The sequence below is a fragment of the Salvia splendens genome, chromosome 1 (assembly GCF_004379255.2).
Source record: "Salvia splendens isolate huo1 chromosome 1, SspV2, whole genome shotgun sequence".
Taxonomy (NCBI): domain Eukaryota; kingdom Viridiplantae; phylum Streptophyta; class Magnoliopsida; order Lamiales; family Lamiaceae; genus Salvia; species Salvia splendens.
Genome location: NC_056032.1, coordinates 31,007,587 through 31,025,707, shown reverse-complemented (window position 1 = coordinate 31,025,707; position 18,121 = coordinate 31,007,587). Strand labels below are relative to the sequence as shown.

General features: G+C 41.0%; 3 protein-coding genes across 3 annotated transcripts; 2 read left to right on the top strand and 1 right to left on the bottom strand.

Moving 5' to 3' along the window:
* Positions 1–1,137: 1,137 nt before the first annotated feature.
* LOC121798086 (bifunctional monothiol glutaredoxin-S16, chloroplastic-like) lies at positions 1,138–3,107 on the bottom strand. The gene is made up of 2 exons (XM_042196922.1): positions 2,626–3,107; positions 1,138–1,793 (listed from the first exon to the last, which is right to left on the bottom strand). Exons 1-2 carry the CDS (start codon positions 3,010–3,012, stop codon positions 1,293–1,295), a joined length of 888 nt encoding a protein of 295 aa, XP_042052856.1. The 5' UTR covers positions 3,013–3,107; the 3' UTR covers positions 1,138–1,292.
* Positions 3,108–6,938: 3,831 nt separating this feature from the next.
* Positions 6,939–10,543, top strand: LOC121798078 (chlorophyll synthase, chloroplastic-like). Its single transcript, XM_042196910.1, has 15 exons — positions 6,939–7,281; positions 7,392–7,436; positions 7,532–7,620; positions 7,762–7,849; positions 8,202–8,287; positions 8,389–8,475; positions 8,550–8,615; positions 8,688–8,771; positions 8,852–8,913; positions 9,274–9,349; positions 9,441–9,503; positions 9,613–9,694; positions 9,773–9,849; positions 10,025–10,072; positions 10,193–10,543. The coding sequence occupies exons 1-15, from the start codon at positions 7,167–7,169 to the stop codon at positions 10,256–10,258; spliced, it is 1,134 nt and encodes a 377-aa protein (XP_042052844.1). The 5' UTR covers positions 6,939–7,166; the 3' UTR covers positions 10,259–10,543.
* A 2,652-nt stretch (positions 10,544–13,195) lies between these two features.
* Positions 13,196–17,189, top strand: LOC121798068 (putative wall-associated receptor kinase-like 16). Its single transcript, XM_042196898.1, has 3 exons — positions 13,196–14,096; positions 14,502–14,672; positions 15,774–17,189. The coding sequence occupies exons 1-3, from the start codon at positions 13,196–13,198 to the stop codon at positions 17,036–17,038; spliced, it is 2,337 nt and encodes a 778-aa protein (XP_042052832.1). The 3' UTR covers positions 17,039–17,189.
* Positions 17,190–18,121: the final 932 nt, after the last annotated feature.

The window sequence follows — 18,121 nt, the reverse complement described above, 5'->3', positions numbered from 1 at the left end:
TTTTATAACTACGAACTAGTAATAAATTACTTGTCGTTTTCTGGATAAGATAAGAAGCGTATATAATGGAAATTAGGAATGTTAGTTGTATTAGTAATTGCTCTCAAATTACTATTATTAGACTCAATTATTCAAACACAAAACTTCATTTTCTAAGTTATATTTTGTGGGTCGAGATTATACAAGCCTTCCCATGTTAGGTTGTTTCTGGATTTGGTGACCAGACATTACTATAGAAGAAAAATGGTACACGTATCCAAATTATCACTTTCCAAAATTTATGAATTGTGACTACAACTATTTTGGGACTTTTCTTTCTTATTAAATGATATTTTGGGATTAAATTGAGCATAATTTACATGTTATGATATTTCACTTGACCACAGTATCTAAATTCTAGTAGTATTGCAAATTATGTACCCACCAACGGAGCAAGCAAGAATAGCCGGTTCCAAACCGGAACAATTCCAATTTTAAGTTTGCAACCAATAGTTTTAATTTCAACACAAAATATGCAACTATTTTATCCAATTTTATTGTTTAACATTTATTTTTTTTGCATGATGTTCCCCAAAATTTCAATTTCTGGTCAAAAATAGCCGTTCTGGTTCAAAATCTACTATTTTTAGCTAGTTTTTTATTGGATCTTTCAGTTTTGCAATTTTTTTTATATTTGGCAAAAAAAACTAGCAATTAATCATTGCTTCTCAATTCAGGATGAGCTCGACGAGCCGATCATATATCCAATTTGAGTCATTTTGTCTTTCATCCTCGATCATCATGTTGTGCAATATAATGCATGTCTACATGATATCAACAAGTACTTCCGAAATCACAAACCCCTTGGACCTTTGATGATCGCGAATCATCCGTGTGGAATACGGAATGTTCTTTCAATGTTTTTTCGTGCCAAATGTAGGTTGATTCTGTGCAAAAAGAGCTCTACTGGGCACGGGTTGGACTAGAAAAGAACTCCACGAATGATAGTCAAATTGGATAAATGTCATCAGCGACATAGTAGCACATGTTGTAGTTAGTTGTGTTCATTGATTGTGAATTGTGTCGTCGAAGCTCTGCTCTACCGTTCAAAACATCGATGAATTGTATACAATCGATGCTATCTGCATTTGTTTCATATAATGAAACTGTTTTTTATTGATACATGAAAACAATGGATCAATCAATCCATAATCTGACTTAACTTAATACAACTAGCTTTGCCTCTTTCTCCTCCTGGATCCAAAATAAACTCTGAAAAACAAAAGATAAAAAGGAGTATATAAAATTACATTCTACTTGAACATACCAGCAAGCTCACCTTTCTCATACATGGAGGTCAGTATATCACAGCCCCCAACCAATTCTCCATTAACAAAAATCTGAGGGAATGTAGGCCAGTTACTGTAATTCTTCAACGTCTCCCTCAAACCAAAGTTATACTCTTCATCGAGCACATCAACGGTCTCGTAATCCACCCCTTGGTTTTCAAGAATCGCCACGACCCTCTGTGAGTACCCACACAATGGGGCGCTTCTTGAACCCTTGATGAATGCAACCACTTTGTTCTCTTTCACTAGCCTGTCAACGAGATCCTCCAGAGGCACTGTCACCTGAACGTGGCGGCCTGGTGTCAACCTCAGATCAGACTTCTTTCTCGGAGCCCTTTTCACCCACGTTGAATTCCCGGGTTCATTTCCTGGTGGAACCTTCCCAGTGGCTGCTATGTGTTCTTGCAACCATTCTTTCCATGCTTCGGTTAGAGCATTTTTATCTGGGTCCTCTACCACTGCAACCTACACAATGGCAATCCAATGATTTTGAAATGGCAAATGATAAACACAAGAACTACACATAATGGAACAAAAACTTATACAGATCAATGAAATGATGCATATGTGCCTATTGTAATCAGAATCTTGTTCAAACATTTTGAGCCCACAGTTCGAACTTTAGCTGACTGGAACGATAAACTACATGTAAGAAAGTGTATTTGTAAGCAATCTCTGCGTGGGACGATAAAGATAAGCAATAGGTATTCTTATTTCTTACGATTAGAAGATTTACTGTTAGGTTTCCAAGTTAAAAAATAAACAAAATTAAACGTAGTTCAATCTTTTCAATTTATGAACCCACCCTTGAATTCCAATTCAATTTCACTTGGCAATGTGATTGAGCTCAAATGATACCGCTGTCAAGTTTAAACTCATTTAATCAAGGGGCTTCAAATAATGCATGGTCGAATTTGGAAAAAGCAAAACAGCCAATCAAACAGTGCTTCTACTTTCTAGTGCTACATTTCGATCCAAGTTGAGTAAATTAACGAATTTGAGCTAGTAAATTATGAGATGAAATTCCTTTTCGCACATAGAGTTCCAATGAAAACCTAATTTAAAAATTGGGGGCGGGTGGATTCAGATAAGGAATGGGGATTTCATCCGAGTAATTGCAATATAACAACTATAATTCGGCAATAGATCAAATTAAAATGCTCCAAATTCAGAGCTGAAGATTAATTCAAACTCGATCAAGCAATATCCTTCAAAATTAAAAGCTTTCTACAAAGGTACAGATTCTTCACATGCGTTATCGCAAAATCGCAATTTAACTAAGCACAAAACTCGATACCTTCACGGCGGAACAAAGCGCCGGCAAGGACTTCTTGTGAGCGAGAACACTGGCGGCGAGATTCCGCGTTATGCCGACGAATTGAAGGCCGCCGCCACTGTCGTAAATGGCGTAAACACCGGAATTGGACGGTAAGTTTCCATCGGAATCGGAGGAAACCGTGACCGAGTCAGTCTCCGACAACTTCTGCAGCGCGGAGACGATGAGGCCGCGGCGGCGGTGCTTCGCCGGTGATTTGTGCTTGAAGGATGCGGAGAGGAAGAGAGCGGTGGGGCTGGGAAGGGAATTGAAAGAAAGGGAAGGGGCATATCTGGAATTGGATAAAATGGAGAGTGTCTGAAGAGAGTAAGGGAAGTGTGTTGGAGATGACAAGTTTAAAGCACCCATTTTCTGCGAGCCTTCTGATTTACAGATCGCTTCTCCGATATATCAGACTACCTTCGCTTTTCTCCAGTGTTTAATTATCCGGTTGTATGCAGTGATTTCATATTGGGCTGAATCGTGGGTTTTTCTTACCTAGTTTCACCTTGTTAGAGCATCTCCAATGGCGGACGTCCGGTCGGACGTCCGCGACGGGCGACCGGGACGTCCGCTATTGTGTCGTCGAAGGTCTGATATTACAATAGTATTATTTATATTTTGTTGTCTTTCATATTTTATTGATTTTACTTAATTCACAAAATAAAACCAAATAAATTTCATGTCGAATAAAAAATGTTTACAGAAGGAATATTTATGCATCGAGAATTGATGTGTTGCAACTTGCACGCCATAATTTGTGAATTGGCAGGCGACTAGTGATGCGGCAATAACATAATTAATTTTCTCATTTTCTAATCCACCATTAATTCTGATCTTATGACAATAGTTATACTTCGTTCGTATCATAAAAATATGTGCATTTTTCATTTTCGTTGGTCCCATAAAAATATGAGCATTTCCATTTATGGAAAGTTATCGAATTTATTACCCTTATACATCAATTTATTTACAACTTATATCATCATCAAAACACTAATAATAATATGGATCTCACAATCCACTAACACTACTTTAACTACTCTTCTCTTCATCTCTATTACTTTACCAATATTGTCTTAATTTTAGTATTATATCGTATGTCTATATTTTTATAGGACATAGAGTACAATTTTTTCTGAGTCATCTAAAATTTTTTAGTACTCCCTCCGTCCGGCATTAGAAGTCCCAGCTAGACATTTTCATAAAAAGTGAAATAAAAATATTATAAAATAAAATACTAAAAAGCACAAGTAAAAATACATCCAAAGAATAAAGCAAATAATAATGCAAATGAGTCTCACATTCCATTATCACACACTCCAATTATTACACACTCAAATATTTCTTAAAACCCGCACCCAACTCAACCGGGACTCCTAATGCCGGACGGAGGGAGTATTTCTTTTGACATGCTTAGAGCATCCACAATGGCGCCCGTCCCGGCGGACGTCCGGCCGCGTGCCGGAGTTCCGCGCGGGACGTCCGCATTGTGCAGCGGTGACGCGGATACGGACGTCCGCGTGCCGGAGTTCCGCGGCGTTCCCGGGACGTCCGCCATTGCGTTGACTCCACGGACGTCCGCGCGGACGTCCCGATTATTTTATTATTTTTTTTCTAAAATTCTATAAATATGGCTCGTTGAACTTCATTTCATCAGCACCACTTGTATTAACGAGTATCTCTCTCTCTAAATACTTTTCTTTTGAAGATAAATGGAGCACCACGATAGTGATTCCCCCGCCACGAGCGAGTCACATGGACTGATCTTTCCCGTTGGCTGAAGTACCCCAATGTTCGCCACGATGTCCGGAATGGCGGGGATGATGCCCCAACCCCAAATGACGGCGGGGATAATGTCCGGGTACTACAACATGTAGCCGCCTTGGTATGGGATGATGCCCCAAATGCCCCAAATGCCCAGGGTGAGTGCCAGAATGACCCCAATGCCGGGGATGATGCACGGAATGCCGGGGATGATGCCGCCCCAGATGACCGGGATGATGATGCCGAGAATGATGCAGGGCTCGCCTGTCGCTGCGGGGGAGTAGGCAGGGGTCCCCCAATCACCGGTGGACAATGTCTATCGCCCCTATATGGATTTACTGTCGACGGACAACCCCCGAGTACTCCTCTCGAGACTCAGTTCACTGGTATCGAGACATTCTCGTTTGAGGAGTTGGGGCTATCTCCGATCCGGGATTCTCCCACAGACGCACCAATGGCGACATGGAGGAGGGGGAGGACAAGGAGAGAGAGAGGCAGGGGACGGGGCACTACCTCGCCTGCGACTGGGTACGATGGTGAGGCGGTGGCCGTTGAGGTGGAGGAGGGATCCAGCGGGAAAGAGAGGACCGTCTGGAGCACAGAGGAGTGCATCGCGCTTGCGAAGGCGTGGATCAGTATAGTGGAGGATCCATATATCGGGGCTAACCAGCATATCGACAGGATGTGGTGGCGCATTAGCCAAAGCTACCTCCAATTCAAACTGCCAGGGGGGAAGCCTCACAACGGAGAGCAATGCCGGAAACAGTGGGAGCGGCTGAAGAGGCAGCTCAGCCGATTCACTGGCATTTACACAAACAACCTCCGCTCGGCAACCAGCGGCATGTCTGTCGAGGAAGTGAAGCTTCTGTCTCACCATCAGTTCAAAGACGTTGCGGCGGGCTTCGGGGAATTCAAATATTGGGAGGTGTATCTTGTGGTGCAGACTTCGGCCAAGTTTACTACGGGTGTTGAATCTGGCTGGCCGATGCGGACGAAGATCAGCGTCTCCAGGGAGTACAGTAGCAGTGCTGGTTCCCACGAACTCCCCCCGCCGAGGCAGAGTTCCTGACACCTTCATCGTCGGCCAGCCGCCGTCGCCCGGTGGGGCAAAAGTCCGCGGCGCGGATGGCGAGTGGAAGCGCCAGCGGGTTCGCCGAGAACCAATCGGTAGCTCCTACCCAAAACGATCCCGAGCTCCCCTCACTCGCCCGCGTCGCGCAACATGAAACCCTGTTACGTGCAATGGTTGAATGGCGGACATCGACCGATCGCCATTACAGGTCGTCGCTGAAGGATATCATCAACAGTATGCGGCGCGATTTGGGGTTGGGAGACATGGCGGAGAGTGGCGACGAGGGGACTACCGGCGGGGACGACGAGGGTACTGGCGGCGGGGAATCCGAGGAGTGAGACGGCGGTTTTTTTTAACTATGTAATTTTTTAAAATAATTATGTATGTTTTTTTGTACTGTGTATGTTTTTTTTAAATAAAGTGGATGCAATTTCTCCGTATTTGTGTCGAAATTTTAATTCCGTAAATTGTTTAATTTGGTGAATTTGTGAATTTTTATTATTGTGGGAAGTCCGTCGGGATGTCCTTGGGGATGTCCGCCACTGTGCAGTGGGATGTCCTTATGACGTGGCATTGCAGTGGGAAGTCCTTATGACGTGGCAGGAGGTGTTTTTGGGATGTCCCCGGAGATGTCCGTCAGGACATCCGCACCACTATGGATGCTCTTATATCTCTCTTGCAAAATCTATCTTCCGTATTCTTTTCAACCATTTTATGCTACACTTCTTGAAAATAATTTATCCTTTTTAGTTTTTACAGTATTAGTGCAGATTAAATGAGGAGCCGCTTTTTATCATGAATTTTATTGCAAAAGTTGATATTGGCCAGTTGGGTAGGAAGGCCATATCCAACCATTTACGCTAAATCTATACACATTTTTATAAATGTCACACAAAAAAAATAGTTTTACTCTAATCATTCACACCATATTTAAAATTTACACCATTTTTAGGTATTTGTCTCACAAAAATTTTGCAGTAAAACCAAATATGGTGTTATTATATTGAAAACCCTAAAAATGGGTTTGGATTTGGTGTATGAGACCATCCCTAACTATTTACACCAAACTCAAACCCATTTTTTAGTATACGTCACATAAAAAGTACTTTTACTCTAACCATTTACACCATTTTTGAGTTTTTGTCTCATAAATTTTTTGCAGTAACACCATATTTGGTATTGTTTCACAAAAAATACCAAAAATGAGTTTGAGTTTGGTGTATGGTTGGAGAATATTTCTACACTAAAATTTATTTTTAGAGTATGGTTGAAGATGGTCTGATTAGAGAAATTGTCTATGCCAAAAAAGAGTTTTGAAGTATGATTAGAGATGGTACAAGAGAAATAAAGGATTTTGAAACAAAGTTCAAATGCATTGACCCACTGAACTATTTTTAGCATTAAAATCCCTCTTGCATAAATGGAAAATATCCGTACAAGTTATTTGTTCCACGAAATGTTAGATTGAATTCCATTTGAAGAAAAAGGTTATCTCATTAAATATTAATCTACTGTTTAGTTGGCCTTGCCGGAAATAGCCGAATAGGGAACTTGGGCTAGAATTTCGTAGTAGAGCCGAAACGGACGCTTATCCCATCACTGTACGCCACGTCACCACTGAAGACTACGATAAAGACACTACAGTTTTATCATCGGAACACTAAGCTCTCCCGTTTTCTCTGCAATGGCTTCCCTACTCAACTCAGCCTTTTCACTGCAATTATCTTCCAACTACGGTGCATTCAATTCGCAGCGAAATCGACGGCTGGCGGTCAATCCGAGCTCTACTTCCGTACATAGTAAGCTTATTTTTCCAAATAAATAATTGATTGCTGTTTTGAGCGATTGCGTTGTGCGCTTCTTCTCTGCGTTTTTTGTGTGCTAATTTGGTGTGCATTGAGTTTGCTAGTACGGAGACTTGTAGTTAGAGCTACTGAGACCGATACAGACAAAGGTATGGTTAATTTTCCTTTTTGAATGGTATAAATTGGTTGCATATGGATTGAGGTTTAAATGTTTTGTTGAGATTTTTTGGTTGATGTGTGGTAGTTGGAGCCAAGGTACCAGATAAGGCACCGGCTGATAAGGGTTCAAGCTTTAATCAGATTCTCGGTATTAAAGGAGCTAAGCAGGAAACTGTAAGTCTATTTATGAGCTATGGATTTATTGAATTTGATACTGAGGTAATGAGTGTTGTATAGAGTGCGGGAGTTTTCTCTTGATTACGAATTTGTTTCTTATTTCGGTCTTCTGCTAATACACGTAGTGATAATTTTTAGGATAAATGGAAGATTCGAGTTCAGCTGATGAAACCTGTTACATGGCCTCCTCTTGTTTGGGGTGTAGTCTGTGGAGCTGCTGCATCGGGTAATTTCTATCACTGGAAGTGTTTTATAATGCAAGTGTGACATTGGAACCAATTTATATTAACTATTACTACAGTTTGTAGATTTATGAGAGTACTGCATAGCGCATTTGCCTCACGCATTGTCGTATTGTCGTGCATATATAAACATTTACTGTTGCAGGCTGTTAATAGTAGTCATTGTGTTGTGTCATAAGCTTATTTCAAAAGGCAGACATTTAGTGTGCATAAACTGAAATTTAATGAATAATTATGTTCCTTAATCCTCAAATAATGAGTTAACCGTCCATTTTCGATGATAAAAAGTACTTAGTGCTGTCTACGTCTTATGCAATTACCCTGACTTTCTCACAGGCAATTTCCACTGGACTCCGGAAGATGTAGCTAAATCAGTAGTCTGCATGCTTATGTCTGGACCTTGCCTGACTGGTTATACACAGGTACTACCCATATTAATTAGATGTTTGCTAATTATGGAACTTCTATATCTGCTCTAGTCTCAAGATCTCTGTCTATGTATTTAATGTATTTCAACTTGTAGACAATTAATGATTGGTATGATAGAGAGATCGATGCTATCAACGAGCCCTATCGTCCAATACCATCAGGAGCAGTATCTGAGAATGAGGTACTTTACATTTCAAGTTATTCTCTGGTATGAAATGATCTTGTTCTCCAATACTAAATACATAATATTATCAGGTGATTACACAAATATGGGTGCTGCTCCTGGCAGGCCTTGGGTTGGCTGGTCTTTTGGATGTGTGGGTAGGTCTTCAAAAGGATGGTTCTTTACTTGCAAATGTTGTAGAATCTTTCCTAATTGCTTTTTCTATACAGGCAGGGCATAATACCCCAGTGATATTTTACCTTGCCCTTGGCGGATCCTTATTATCCTACATATATTCAGCTCCCCCCTTAAAGGTGTTCACCTCATCTTAATTTATACACTGAAGTTTGAAATTTTGGGAAGGGATGAATAAGTACAACTTCCTGTTTTGCAGCTAAAACAAAATGGATGGATCGGCAATTTCGCCCTAGGAGCGAGCTACATTAGTTTGCCTTGGTAATTTCTCAACTTTGAGTTTTGTATAATGTGTGTTGGAAGTATTAAAGTTGTCTGGATAGCTACAAGTGTTTCAAAAGTGAAATTGTGTGTGGAGTTTCAATATACAATGAAGACTAGTGGCCACTTTGGAGTTTGTAATGACCAGTAAATTAGTCAGTGGTTTGTTTTGTTGTGGATAATTGCCTACACGGCTACATATGAAATTAATGTGTAATTATCATTTTGTGTAAGATGTGAGTGCAATTTTTCCGGACATAATAGTCGTAATTTATGTCAAACTCATGCCATGAGCATGGTGCCTTTCCCCCTGTTGTATGTCTTATGATATTCAAAATTCTTTGAATATATCAATCTTAGGTGGGCTGGTCAAGCGCTGTTTGGGACCCTGACACCAGACATTATTGTTCTAACATTGCTCTACAGTATAGCCGGTGTACGTGATACCTCTTTTTTCTGTTTCTACATTTTATGTGCTTCTTAATAGAGAAGAACTGTTACATAAATTTCATTTTTCTGAGCCTTAGCTGGGCATAGCAATTGTAAATGATTTCAAGAGTGTTGAAGGAGACCGAAAAATGGGACTGCAGGTAACTTTTACGGATTAGTTTTATAAATTAGCGTGGAATCCTGATGAACATACACACTTGCATTCAGGGAAGCAAATACTTGTAGTCTTACATAATTCAATATATACAGTCGCTCCCAGTGGCTTTTGGCTCTGAGACTGCAAAATGGATCTGTGTTGGTGCTATCGACATAACTCAGATATCTGTGGCTGGTAAATGCTTACTATCAACTCAAAAGATAATTTTTGGTGAATGTATCTCATGACAAGTTTCTGTTATTTTCATTGCAGGATATCTTCTAGGTTCTGGTAAACCGTTGTATGCTTTAGCACTTCTAGGGTTAATTGCCCCTCAAGTCTTTTTTCAGGTAGTGATGGTTGAGACCTATCTTTTTTCTGGATTCATTCCTTGAATAATTCCTTCAGTTAGAGTGGAAAATAATGCTCAGAATTCGATAATGATATTCAATATCTTTGCATAGTTTCTCTGTTAGACTGTCATATGCTGCTCTAACTAGTGAATTTGACTACCATTTAACACAGTTCAAGTACTTCCTCAAAGACCCAGTGAAATATGATGTCAAGTATCAGGTACATATTATTTCCTTGTATAGTAAGATTCATGAATATGACGAGCATAAAAAGCAGTTGAACGGCTGAACGTTTGGGTATTTTGTACATGTATTTGATTAGCTCCATATTCTATTTCAGGCTAGTGCACAGCCATTTCTTATACTTGGTCTATTAGTCACTGCATTAGCAACTAGCTCGTCTTAGAGCGATGAATCCAGGTAACAGTCTCGGCCTGAATTTTAGAGATTATCTAGTAGGTAATTTTCGTTCCCGTAGAAGAAAGGTCTTGTTTATGCAGCAGGATCTACTTCTCCTGTTGTAGTTTGAACATCATGTCAGTCTTGTTATAGTGCCCTTTGTAAGTTGCGCTACATTTTGGTGATTGAAATTTTGATGCAAGTCACCAATATCGAGATACGTCCAAGCGACTCGTATTTTGGTTATTGTTTGATAGAAGGTTCCTGTAAATAAGCAGCATTTTTACGTGTCCATGCTATGTGTGTGTAGTTATATACCATTGAAAAGAATAGCACCACAGCACAGGCTTTCGACGCAGCCAGCTTGAAGTTCCTCTTTGTATAGAAGTCGTCAATGAGTTCTCATCCTTTTTAAGTAACTGGAATTATTACGTACTGTATGATCTTGTTGTTACTAAATTAATGATTACTTTTCAACACAATCAATAATCTAACACGATCCACCATTTTTCTTTAAATAAACTGAAATACAAGTCATACAATCACTAAGATTGTCCACATGAGGATAGCTCGGTTGCCCTGCCCAAGCCACAAAAAACTTGGCCTAGGTCACAAGACTTGGCCAGGCCATCAAAAAACTTGTCCACTCTAAAAGTGGACATGCCCAAACTACCAATTATTTTTTTTTGAGGTATTTTAATTCAACTAGAATAAAAATTATCGGACTATAATAATAATAATAAAAAAAATCATTCAATAAAAAAAATTAAAACTAAATCTTCGTTGTATTATAGAAAGGGGTAAAATTATGCAACGAATTTTTTTTAAAAACACTAAAAAAATAACTAAAAAAACACCGAAAAATCACCGCCACCACCACCTACTCGGTGGCGTCATCAAAATCTGCCGCTTCTTCTTCACCATCGCCATCGCCGTCGCCGCCCACCGCTCCCGCTTCCTCCCACCCCAACCTCGACCTCAGCCTCAGTATGAGGTCGTAGTACATCCGCTTGGTGGGTGGGTCGGCCGACTTCTCATACAAGGACAAAGTATCCTGAAGTTGCTTCGTCATCTGCACCTCCAGGGTGTTGGTCAACACCGCCGAGGCCGATGCTGGGCGCGATGCAGACGCGCCCGCAACAGAGAACTGGTAGGAGGATCTAGCGTCTGGGATTGGCCCTGTGGACGTGGGCGCCGGGAGAGTGACGAGGGGGGCTCCTCCAACACATCGTCGTTGAGGTCGAAGGTACGTAAGCCGCTACTACTGTTGTAGTGCCGGATACGCCGAGTCTTGTACGCTTTGCACCAGGAGCACTCTGTTCCTCAAAGATGGCATTGAATTTCGGGGAGTCCTGCAGAACGAGAAATTCTTCCCAGTAGCCGAACTTGGGGAAGCCTTCAGTATTGAACAACTGCATCTACAACGCTTTTATGTCGGCTTCGCTGCGGCTGCTCTCAACAGTGCGCATTTGGTTCTCGTATATGCCAATGAACCTCTTGAGGGCTTTAGTGATCCTGCCGAACTTCTTCCGGACCTGGTAGTGTGTACGCTCGGCTCTGCCTGTCGGTTTGAATCTGTTGTACATCGCCAGGACGCGTTTCCAGAAGCATATGTCGGTATGATCCGTGCCAACTATGGCATTCGCCGTGACCGCGTCCCAAGCCTTGGCAATAGCAAGGGACTCTGCCTCTTTGTACAAAGTCCTCCGTCGACCGCTACTGCCATCGCCGTCACCGCCCCCGCTGCAGTCGCCGCCACCGCGGCCGCCATGGCTGCTGCCTTGCTGCTCTCCGTCGCGGCTGGTGCCTCGCGCACAGCCGACGCCTCGTCTCCCCCGCCACCGCAATGCACTTTTTATTAGCACTATAAATACCTGCAAGTATAAAGAGTAGATCTAGTATAGCTAAAGGTCAGTACCGGATATCGATCACAGGGAAAACAATCACAAATTGGCTACCTTCTACTAAAACTCAATTATTATTTGGAGAACCGAAAGATTTTGTGAATTTTTGAAAACAAAGAACAATTGAAAGCAAGTAAACAACTAATTGCAGATAAATCACAGAGATAAAAGTATAGAGATAAGAGAATTTCAGAGATGTGCGTTCACATCTATTATGGAGATTGACATATGGTTTTAGAAGGTATTGTTTTGTGTGTTAAGTGGAAAGAGAAAATAATATATTTATATTAATGTGAGAAAGAACTTTTTCCAAAAAAAAATGTGATATTTTTTGTGAGACAAACTAAAAAGGAAAGTGTGACATCTATTATGGGACGGAGATAGTATTAAATATGCCATGTAGGTAGCTACTTCTTACTACACTTGGTCGAAACTCATAGCTAAGATTAATGTGATAACTAATCCCCATTAAAGAGGACTACTATTTTCTCAATCCAATTGGATTCTCTTATAGAGTATTTGCGACAAATTAATTTTTGGGACTAAGTAATAGTTTTGGGACTTAACTGTCACTATTAACATTTTTCTACATATTGACTTCACAATTGGGTATAGGTACATTCTGCATGAATGTAAGAGGAATATATGAAGTCGGTATCATAGGAGTAAATATAAATGTTTAACTCTATTTAAATAAGTAAACTATGTAATAGTAGTACTCCTATTTATTAGTAGAAGACAACTCAATTTCGGAGGATTATGACCCGTTCTTAGTCTTCCCTCAAAGTCTTCTAACACCCGATTCTTAAATAGCTGCTAGTGGCCCATGGTTTGTTGAATATAGTATTTTACTTCTCTCGATTATATTTCAAATACTATATTGATTTGTATTAGCAAAGACTTGTCCTAGTCTTGTTTTTTTAAAAGAACAACTTGGGCTGGATTTATCGCATTACTCGCACGTCTACCTACTACCTCAAAGTCAACTTACGACCGCATATATTACTCCAAAATTAACAATTTGAAGCACACCAGCAAACATGCTCCCTCTCCTCCTCCTCCTCGCCTGGCTCCTCTCTAGCACCCAAACACACGTCGCCACCGTCGTAGGAGACACACACAACATCACCAAAGGCGCGACGATCACGAAAGCCGACTGCCCCAGCAAGTGCGGCAACCTGACCGTCCCCTACCCTTTCGGCATCGGCATCAACTCCGGCTGCGGCCTCAACAGAGACTTCGAGCTCAACTGCACCACCGCCTTCGGCGCCCCTCAGCTCCTCTACGGCAACATCCGCTTCTTCGACATCTCCGACGACCGCTGCCGCATCTCCAACGTGGTCGCCCGCAAATGCTATGACAAAACGGGAGCACCAACTCAAGAAAACAGCGCCTCCTCCGACATCACGGAGACGCCCCTGAGCTACTCCCCGCTCAACAAGTTCACCGTGATCGGGTGCGACGACTTCGCCCTGGTGGACGGGGGAGGCAGCCGCAACTTCACCAGCGGCTGCATCACGCTGTGCTCGAGGGAGGAGGACGTGATCGGGGGCTCGTGCTCGGGGATCGGGTGCTGCCAGACGTCGCTGCCCAAGGGGCTTCAGTACTACGAGACGCGTCTCTCCAGCTTGAGCAACCACACTAATATCTCTGATTTCGGGCAATGCAGCTACGCCTTCTTCGGGGAGGAGAACCGCTTCGAGTTTCGCGGCGCGCCGGACCTTTCCGATCCCAATTTCATGCAGCGGGTCAAGGATACGGTCCCCATCGTCTTAGATTGGGCCATTTGGAATAGCACGTGCGACCGAGCTGCGGCGGCAGCTGACTACGCTTGCAAGGCTAATAGTGTTTGCGTTGATTCCACCACCGGCTTGGGAGGCTACCGTTGCCGGTGTGATTCCGGCTATGAAGGAAACCCCTATTTGGATCCAGGCTGCATAGGTATGCTTTTTTTTTTGTTAACTAAAAAAGCAAATTTTCAAATAAATAAAAAATAATAGTTAAATTCTGGTTCGTTCTATGTTTTTATAAAACTAAATGATAAAATTTCACAATTATTCCATACATCATTTTTCTGATGAACCCTACGATGATGTGACATACGGATTTATCTACGTGAACAAAACAACGGTAACACATAACGACTTCGTGCGGTTTAACTGATGGTGATAATTGCAAAATCTGATTGCCATATCATCCCGGATTTCATTAGAAAAACGGTGTAGTATGAGTTAATATGACTAATTTTAGTGATTTATTTGTAAATTAATATGCCCTTAAAATTGGGCTGATTATTAAATTTTGTGGTTTGTATTTTTTTTAAATATAATGTGCTTCTGTTTGTAGATATTGATGAATGCGCAATGGGGCTCGACGATTGTGTTAAAAAAGGCTGCTTGAACAAACCGGGGGGTTACGATTGTTTTTGTCCTAAAGGAGATAGTGGGGATGGCCGAAAGAATGGTAAAGGTTGCATTGGTAATAGCTCATCAAATCGAAGCATCAAAGTTGTCTTAGGTAATTTTCACGATTTCACATCTCGTTTTTTACTACAATTATTGATGAAGTATGTGTCGATTTTAGAGATAAGTGCTAGTAGTATTTTGTAGATCTCGTATTATATTATACTACTGTTTATGAAGTATGTAATGGTTTAAGCATTTGGATCCCGATGTTAGCCAAAGCATACCGCGAAGTGCTTACTGCTTAAGTACGGTACTGCGGCTGTCCTAAGCACGCTTTCTTACGCGTGAGTGCGTGCACAAGAATAAGACAACCAATGGCTGCATACCATGTGACATTTCTCTTTATTCTCATAATTTCAACTTTTTATCCTTTTAATTCTAGAATCATTTTTTTTGTATTTTTTCAATTGTTATTTTAATTTTTTGTCTTTTTACTTAAATAGCACTTTTTATTTAAATTATATATTTTCAACTATACTTTTAAATTTTAAATTGTGCATTTTTTGTAATGTATTTACATTAGTATATTTTTAATTATGTGCTAATTAAATTAAAATTAATTTTTTTGCAATGTATTTGAATTATGTATTTCTTTTAATTTAAATTATGAATTTTTACGTAGCGTATTTTAATTATATACTCTTTTTCATTATATATTTTTCTAATTTAATTATGTAATTTTAGTTTTTATTAACAAATTTCTAACATTTTATTAATGTCATATTTAAAATAGCAAGTATAAATAACAAAAAAATGTAGAAGATGTTAATTGCTTCAAATTAATGGTAATTTGATAGGTATATATTAGAGTTATTTTATTTAAAATGTGTTCTTTATCATATTTTGTTGATTTATCTGATACATAAAATTCAAATAAGAACAATGGAGAATTAAGTATATTTAATATTTTAGCATTTAAGAAAAAACTGATTGTAGATGCCCTTAGAGATGGTTGATAGAAACATGTTATCGAAGTGAGTATATTTTATCCTAGAGCACTTTATAAAATTGAATCATTGCTCTGGCTGCCCAAAAGTAAAGTTCTGTATGAATTTGCTCGTTATTTGTTATGTTTTGGATTAAATTTTTTTGATGATCACTTGTATATTTTTTCATCATATTGTGATCTTATTGAAGTTGTTTAATAATGCAGGTGCCGGATTGAGTTTCTTAGCCGTAATTATTGTCGCAACATTGATATATTTCAGCCTAAAAAAAAGAAAATTGATAAAACTAAGAGAGAAATTCTTCCAACAAAACGGCGGTATGCTTCTGAAACAGCAATTCTCATCCACCGAAGAAGGTAACTCCATGGAATCGACAAAGATATTCACGGCGGAGCAGCTCGAGAAAGCCACCAACAACTACGCCGACGACCGGATCCTAGGCCGAGGAGGCTATGGCACGGTCTACAAAGGCATAATGCCCAACAACACCATCGTCGCGATAAAAAAGTCGAGAGTGATGGACGCTAGCCAAATCGAGCAGTTCATCAACGAAGTCGTGATACTGACGCAGATCAATCACAGGAATGTGGTCAAACTGTTGGGATGTTGTTTGGAGGCTGAGGTGCCACTGTTGGTCTATGAGTATGTCTCCCACGGCACGCTCTACGAGCACATCAACAAGGCCGGGGCAGCCTGGCTGTCCTGGGAGAGCCGCCTGAGGATCGCGTCAGAGGCCGCAGGCGCCCTGTCGTACCTCCACTCGGCGGCCAACATCCCAATCATCCATAGGGATGTCAAGTCCGCCAACATCTTGCTTGATGAGCATTTCACTGCCAAGATCTCGGATTTCGGGGCCTCAAGGCTTATTTCCCTGGACCAAACAGAAGTGACAACACTGGTCCAGGGAACTTTGGGCTACCTGGATCCTGAGTATTTCCACTCAAGCCAGCTAACAGAAAAGAGCGATGTTTATAGTTTTGGAGTCGTTTTGGCAGAGCTGATGACGGGGAAGAAGCCCATCGACATGGAGAGGAGCCTCGAGACGCGCAATTTAACAACGTATTTCTGCATGTCGGTAAAGGAGAACAAATTGTTCCCGATACTGGAGCCGAGAGTGGTGAGGGAGGGATCGTTGGAGCAGCTGCAGGCGATGGCGCAACTGGTGAAGCGGTGCCTGAACTTGAACGGCGAAGACAGGCCGACGATGAAGGAGGTGGCAATGGAGCTCGAAGGATTGAGGAAGTTCAACAAACATCCATGGGCGAATCAAGGTGCAGACGAGGAGGAATCGGTCGGGTTGATGAATCAGAACGACGTCGCAGTGGCTGCCGATCTCTACAGTGTTCGGATTGAATCTGGGGGAGATCTCTACACTGCGCCGATCAGCTCTGGGGATTTAACCGGCCAATACAGTTTGAACAGTGATCAGAGTCCCAACATTTTCCCTCACATGAAGAATAATCCTCGTTGACCAAATGCTTTTGGTTCGTCAATGCATATTCAAACTCCACATTAGTACGATATCATGCATTTTTTAATTCTGCAATTTGGGATGATTTGAAGCCCAACAGAATCAATGCAAGATTGTTGGATAAATTACAATATAAAACACACATCTTCAATTTCCAGGTTCAATCTCAGTTTCAGTTTTTTGCAAGTGACTAATAAATTCTCAAGTTGTCTAATTTTTTACAATTGGGGCTTCTCCCATTTTTCTAGTAATCGATAAAATAACATGGACGTCCACATTAATTGTGTATAAACTTATGCAATACTCATTTATATCTCTAATTCAAATGCTAATTAATTAATTTAATACTATATAATACTTCCTCTATCTCTTAAATTTAATTTCTAATTGAAATAGTGACTCAGCGAACGCATAACCATAGTCCATATTTCTATTATTATAATCAGTGGTGGCGGAGGCATTATTTTTATACTTGAGGGGGTACAAATTACATTAACGATAATTGCATATTTTTAGTGTCGATGATTTTAGAAACAACCCGAGACAATACAGAGCTGCGAGAGATATGAATGAGAGAGATAAATAGTATTCTCACCAAGGAGAGTCAAACACACGACCAGCTGGTTACATGACTGAATCGCCAACCAATTGAGCTAACTAATTACTTGACTAATGATGTCTAATTAGGGCATCCACTACGCGGCGCGCCACCGTCCCGCGCTCCGTCGCGGAGGGACGGAACGCTCGCGCGACGCGTTGCGACACGCGGTCCCGTCCCGCGGCCTGTGCCTGCAAGACACGGGACGGGCTGTCACGCCACGCGCCGTGGCGACGTGGCGCGCCCCTGCGCCATGCGTGACGCCCACTCGCCGGCCCGCGAGTGGGCGTCGTCACGCTAACGCAATAAATCAATTTTTTTTAAAAAAAATCAAATTTTAAAAAAAATACTTTTTATTTATAAAAATTGTTTTTATATTTAAAAACAATTTTTATAAAATAAATAAATACAAGAAATTCGTAATAGCCCACATATATTTGATGGGCTTGTGAATTTATGAAACTCATTCTTGGTTGCTTCTCTTT

Bases quoted from the DNA above. Each gene is read 5' to 3' on its own strand.
- LOC121798086 (XM_042196922.1), bottom strand. From the start codon at position 3,012: ATGGGTGCTTTAAACTTGTCATCTCCAACACACTTCCCTTACTCTCTT. The intron at 1,794-2,625 runs GTATCGAGTTTT...GCCATTGTGTAG, and splicing joins CGCTTTGTTCCGCCGTGAAG to GTTGCAGTGGTAGAGGACCC.
- LOC121798078 (XM_042196910.1), top strand. From the start codon at position 7,167: ATGGCTTCCCTACTCAACTCAGCCTTTTCACTGCAATTATCTTCCAAC. The intron at 8,476-8,549 runs GTACTTTACATT...TAATATTATCAG, and splicing joins GAGCAGTATCTGAGAATGAG to GTGATTACACAAATATGGGT. The intron at 8,772-8,851 runs GTGTTCACCTCA...CCTGTTTTGCAG, and splicing joins ATTCAGCTCCCCCCTTAAAG to CTAAAACAAAATGGATGGAT.
- LOC121798068 (XM_042196898.1), top strand. From the start codon at position 13,196: ATGCTCCCTCTCCTCCTCCTCCTCGCCTGGCTCCTCTCTAGCACCCAA. The intron at 14,097-14,501 runs GTATGCTTTTTT...TTCTGTTTGTAG, and splicing joins TTTGGATCCAGGCTGCATAG to ATATTGATGAATGCGCAATG. The intron at 14,673-15,773 runs GTAATTTTCACG...TTAATAATGCAG, and splicing joins AAGCATCAAAGTTGTCTTAG to GTGCCGGATTGAGTTTCTTA.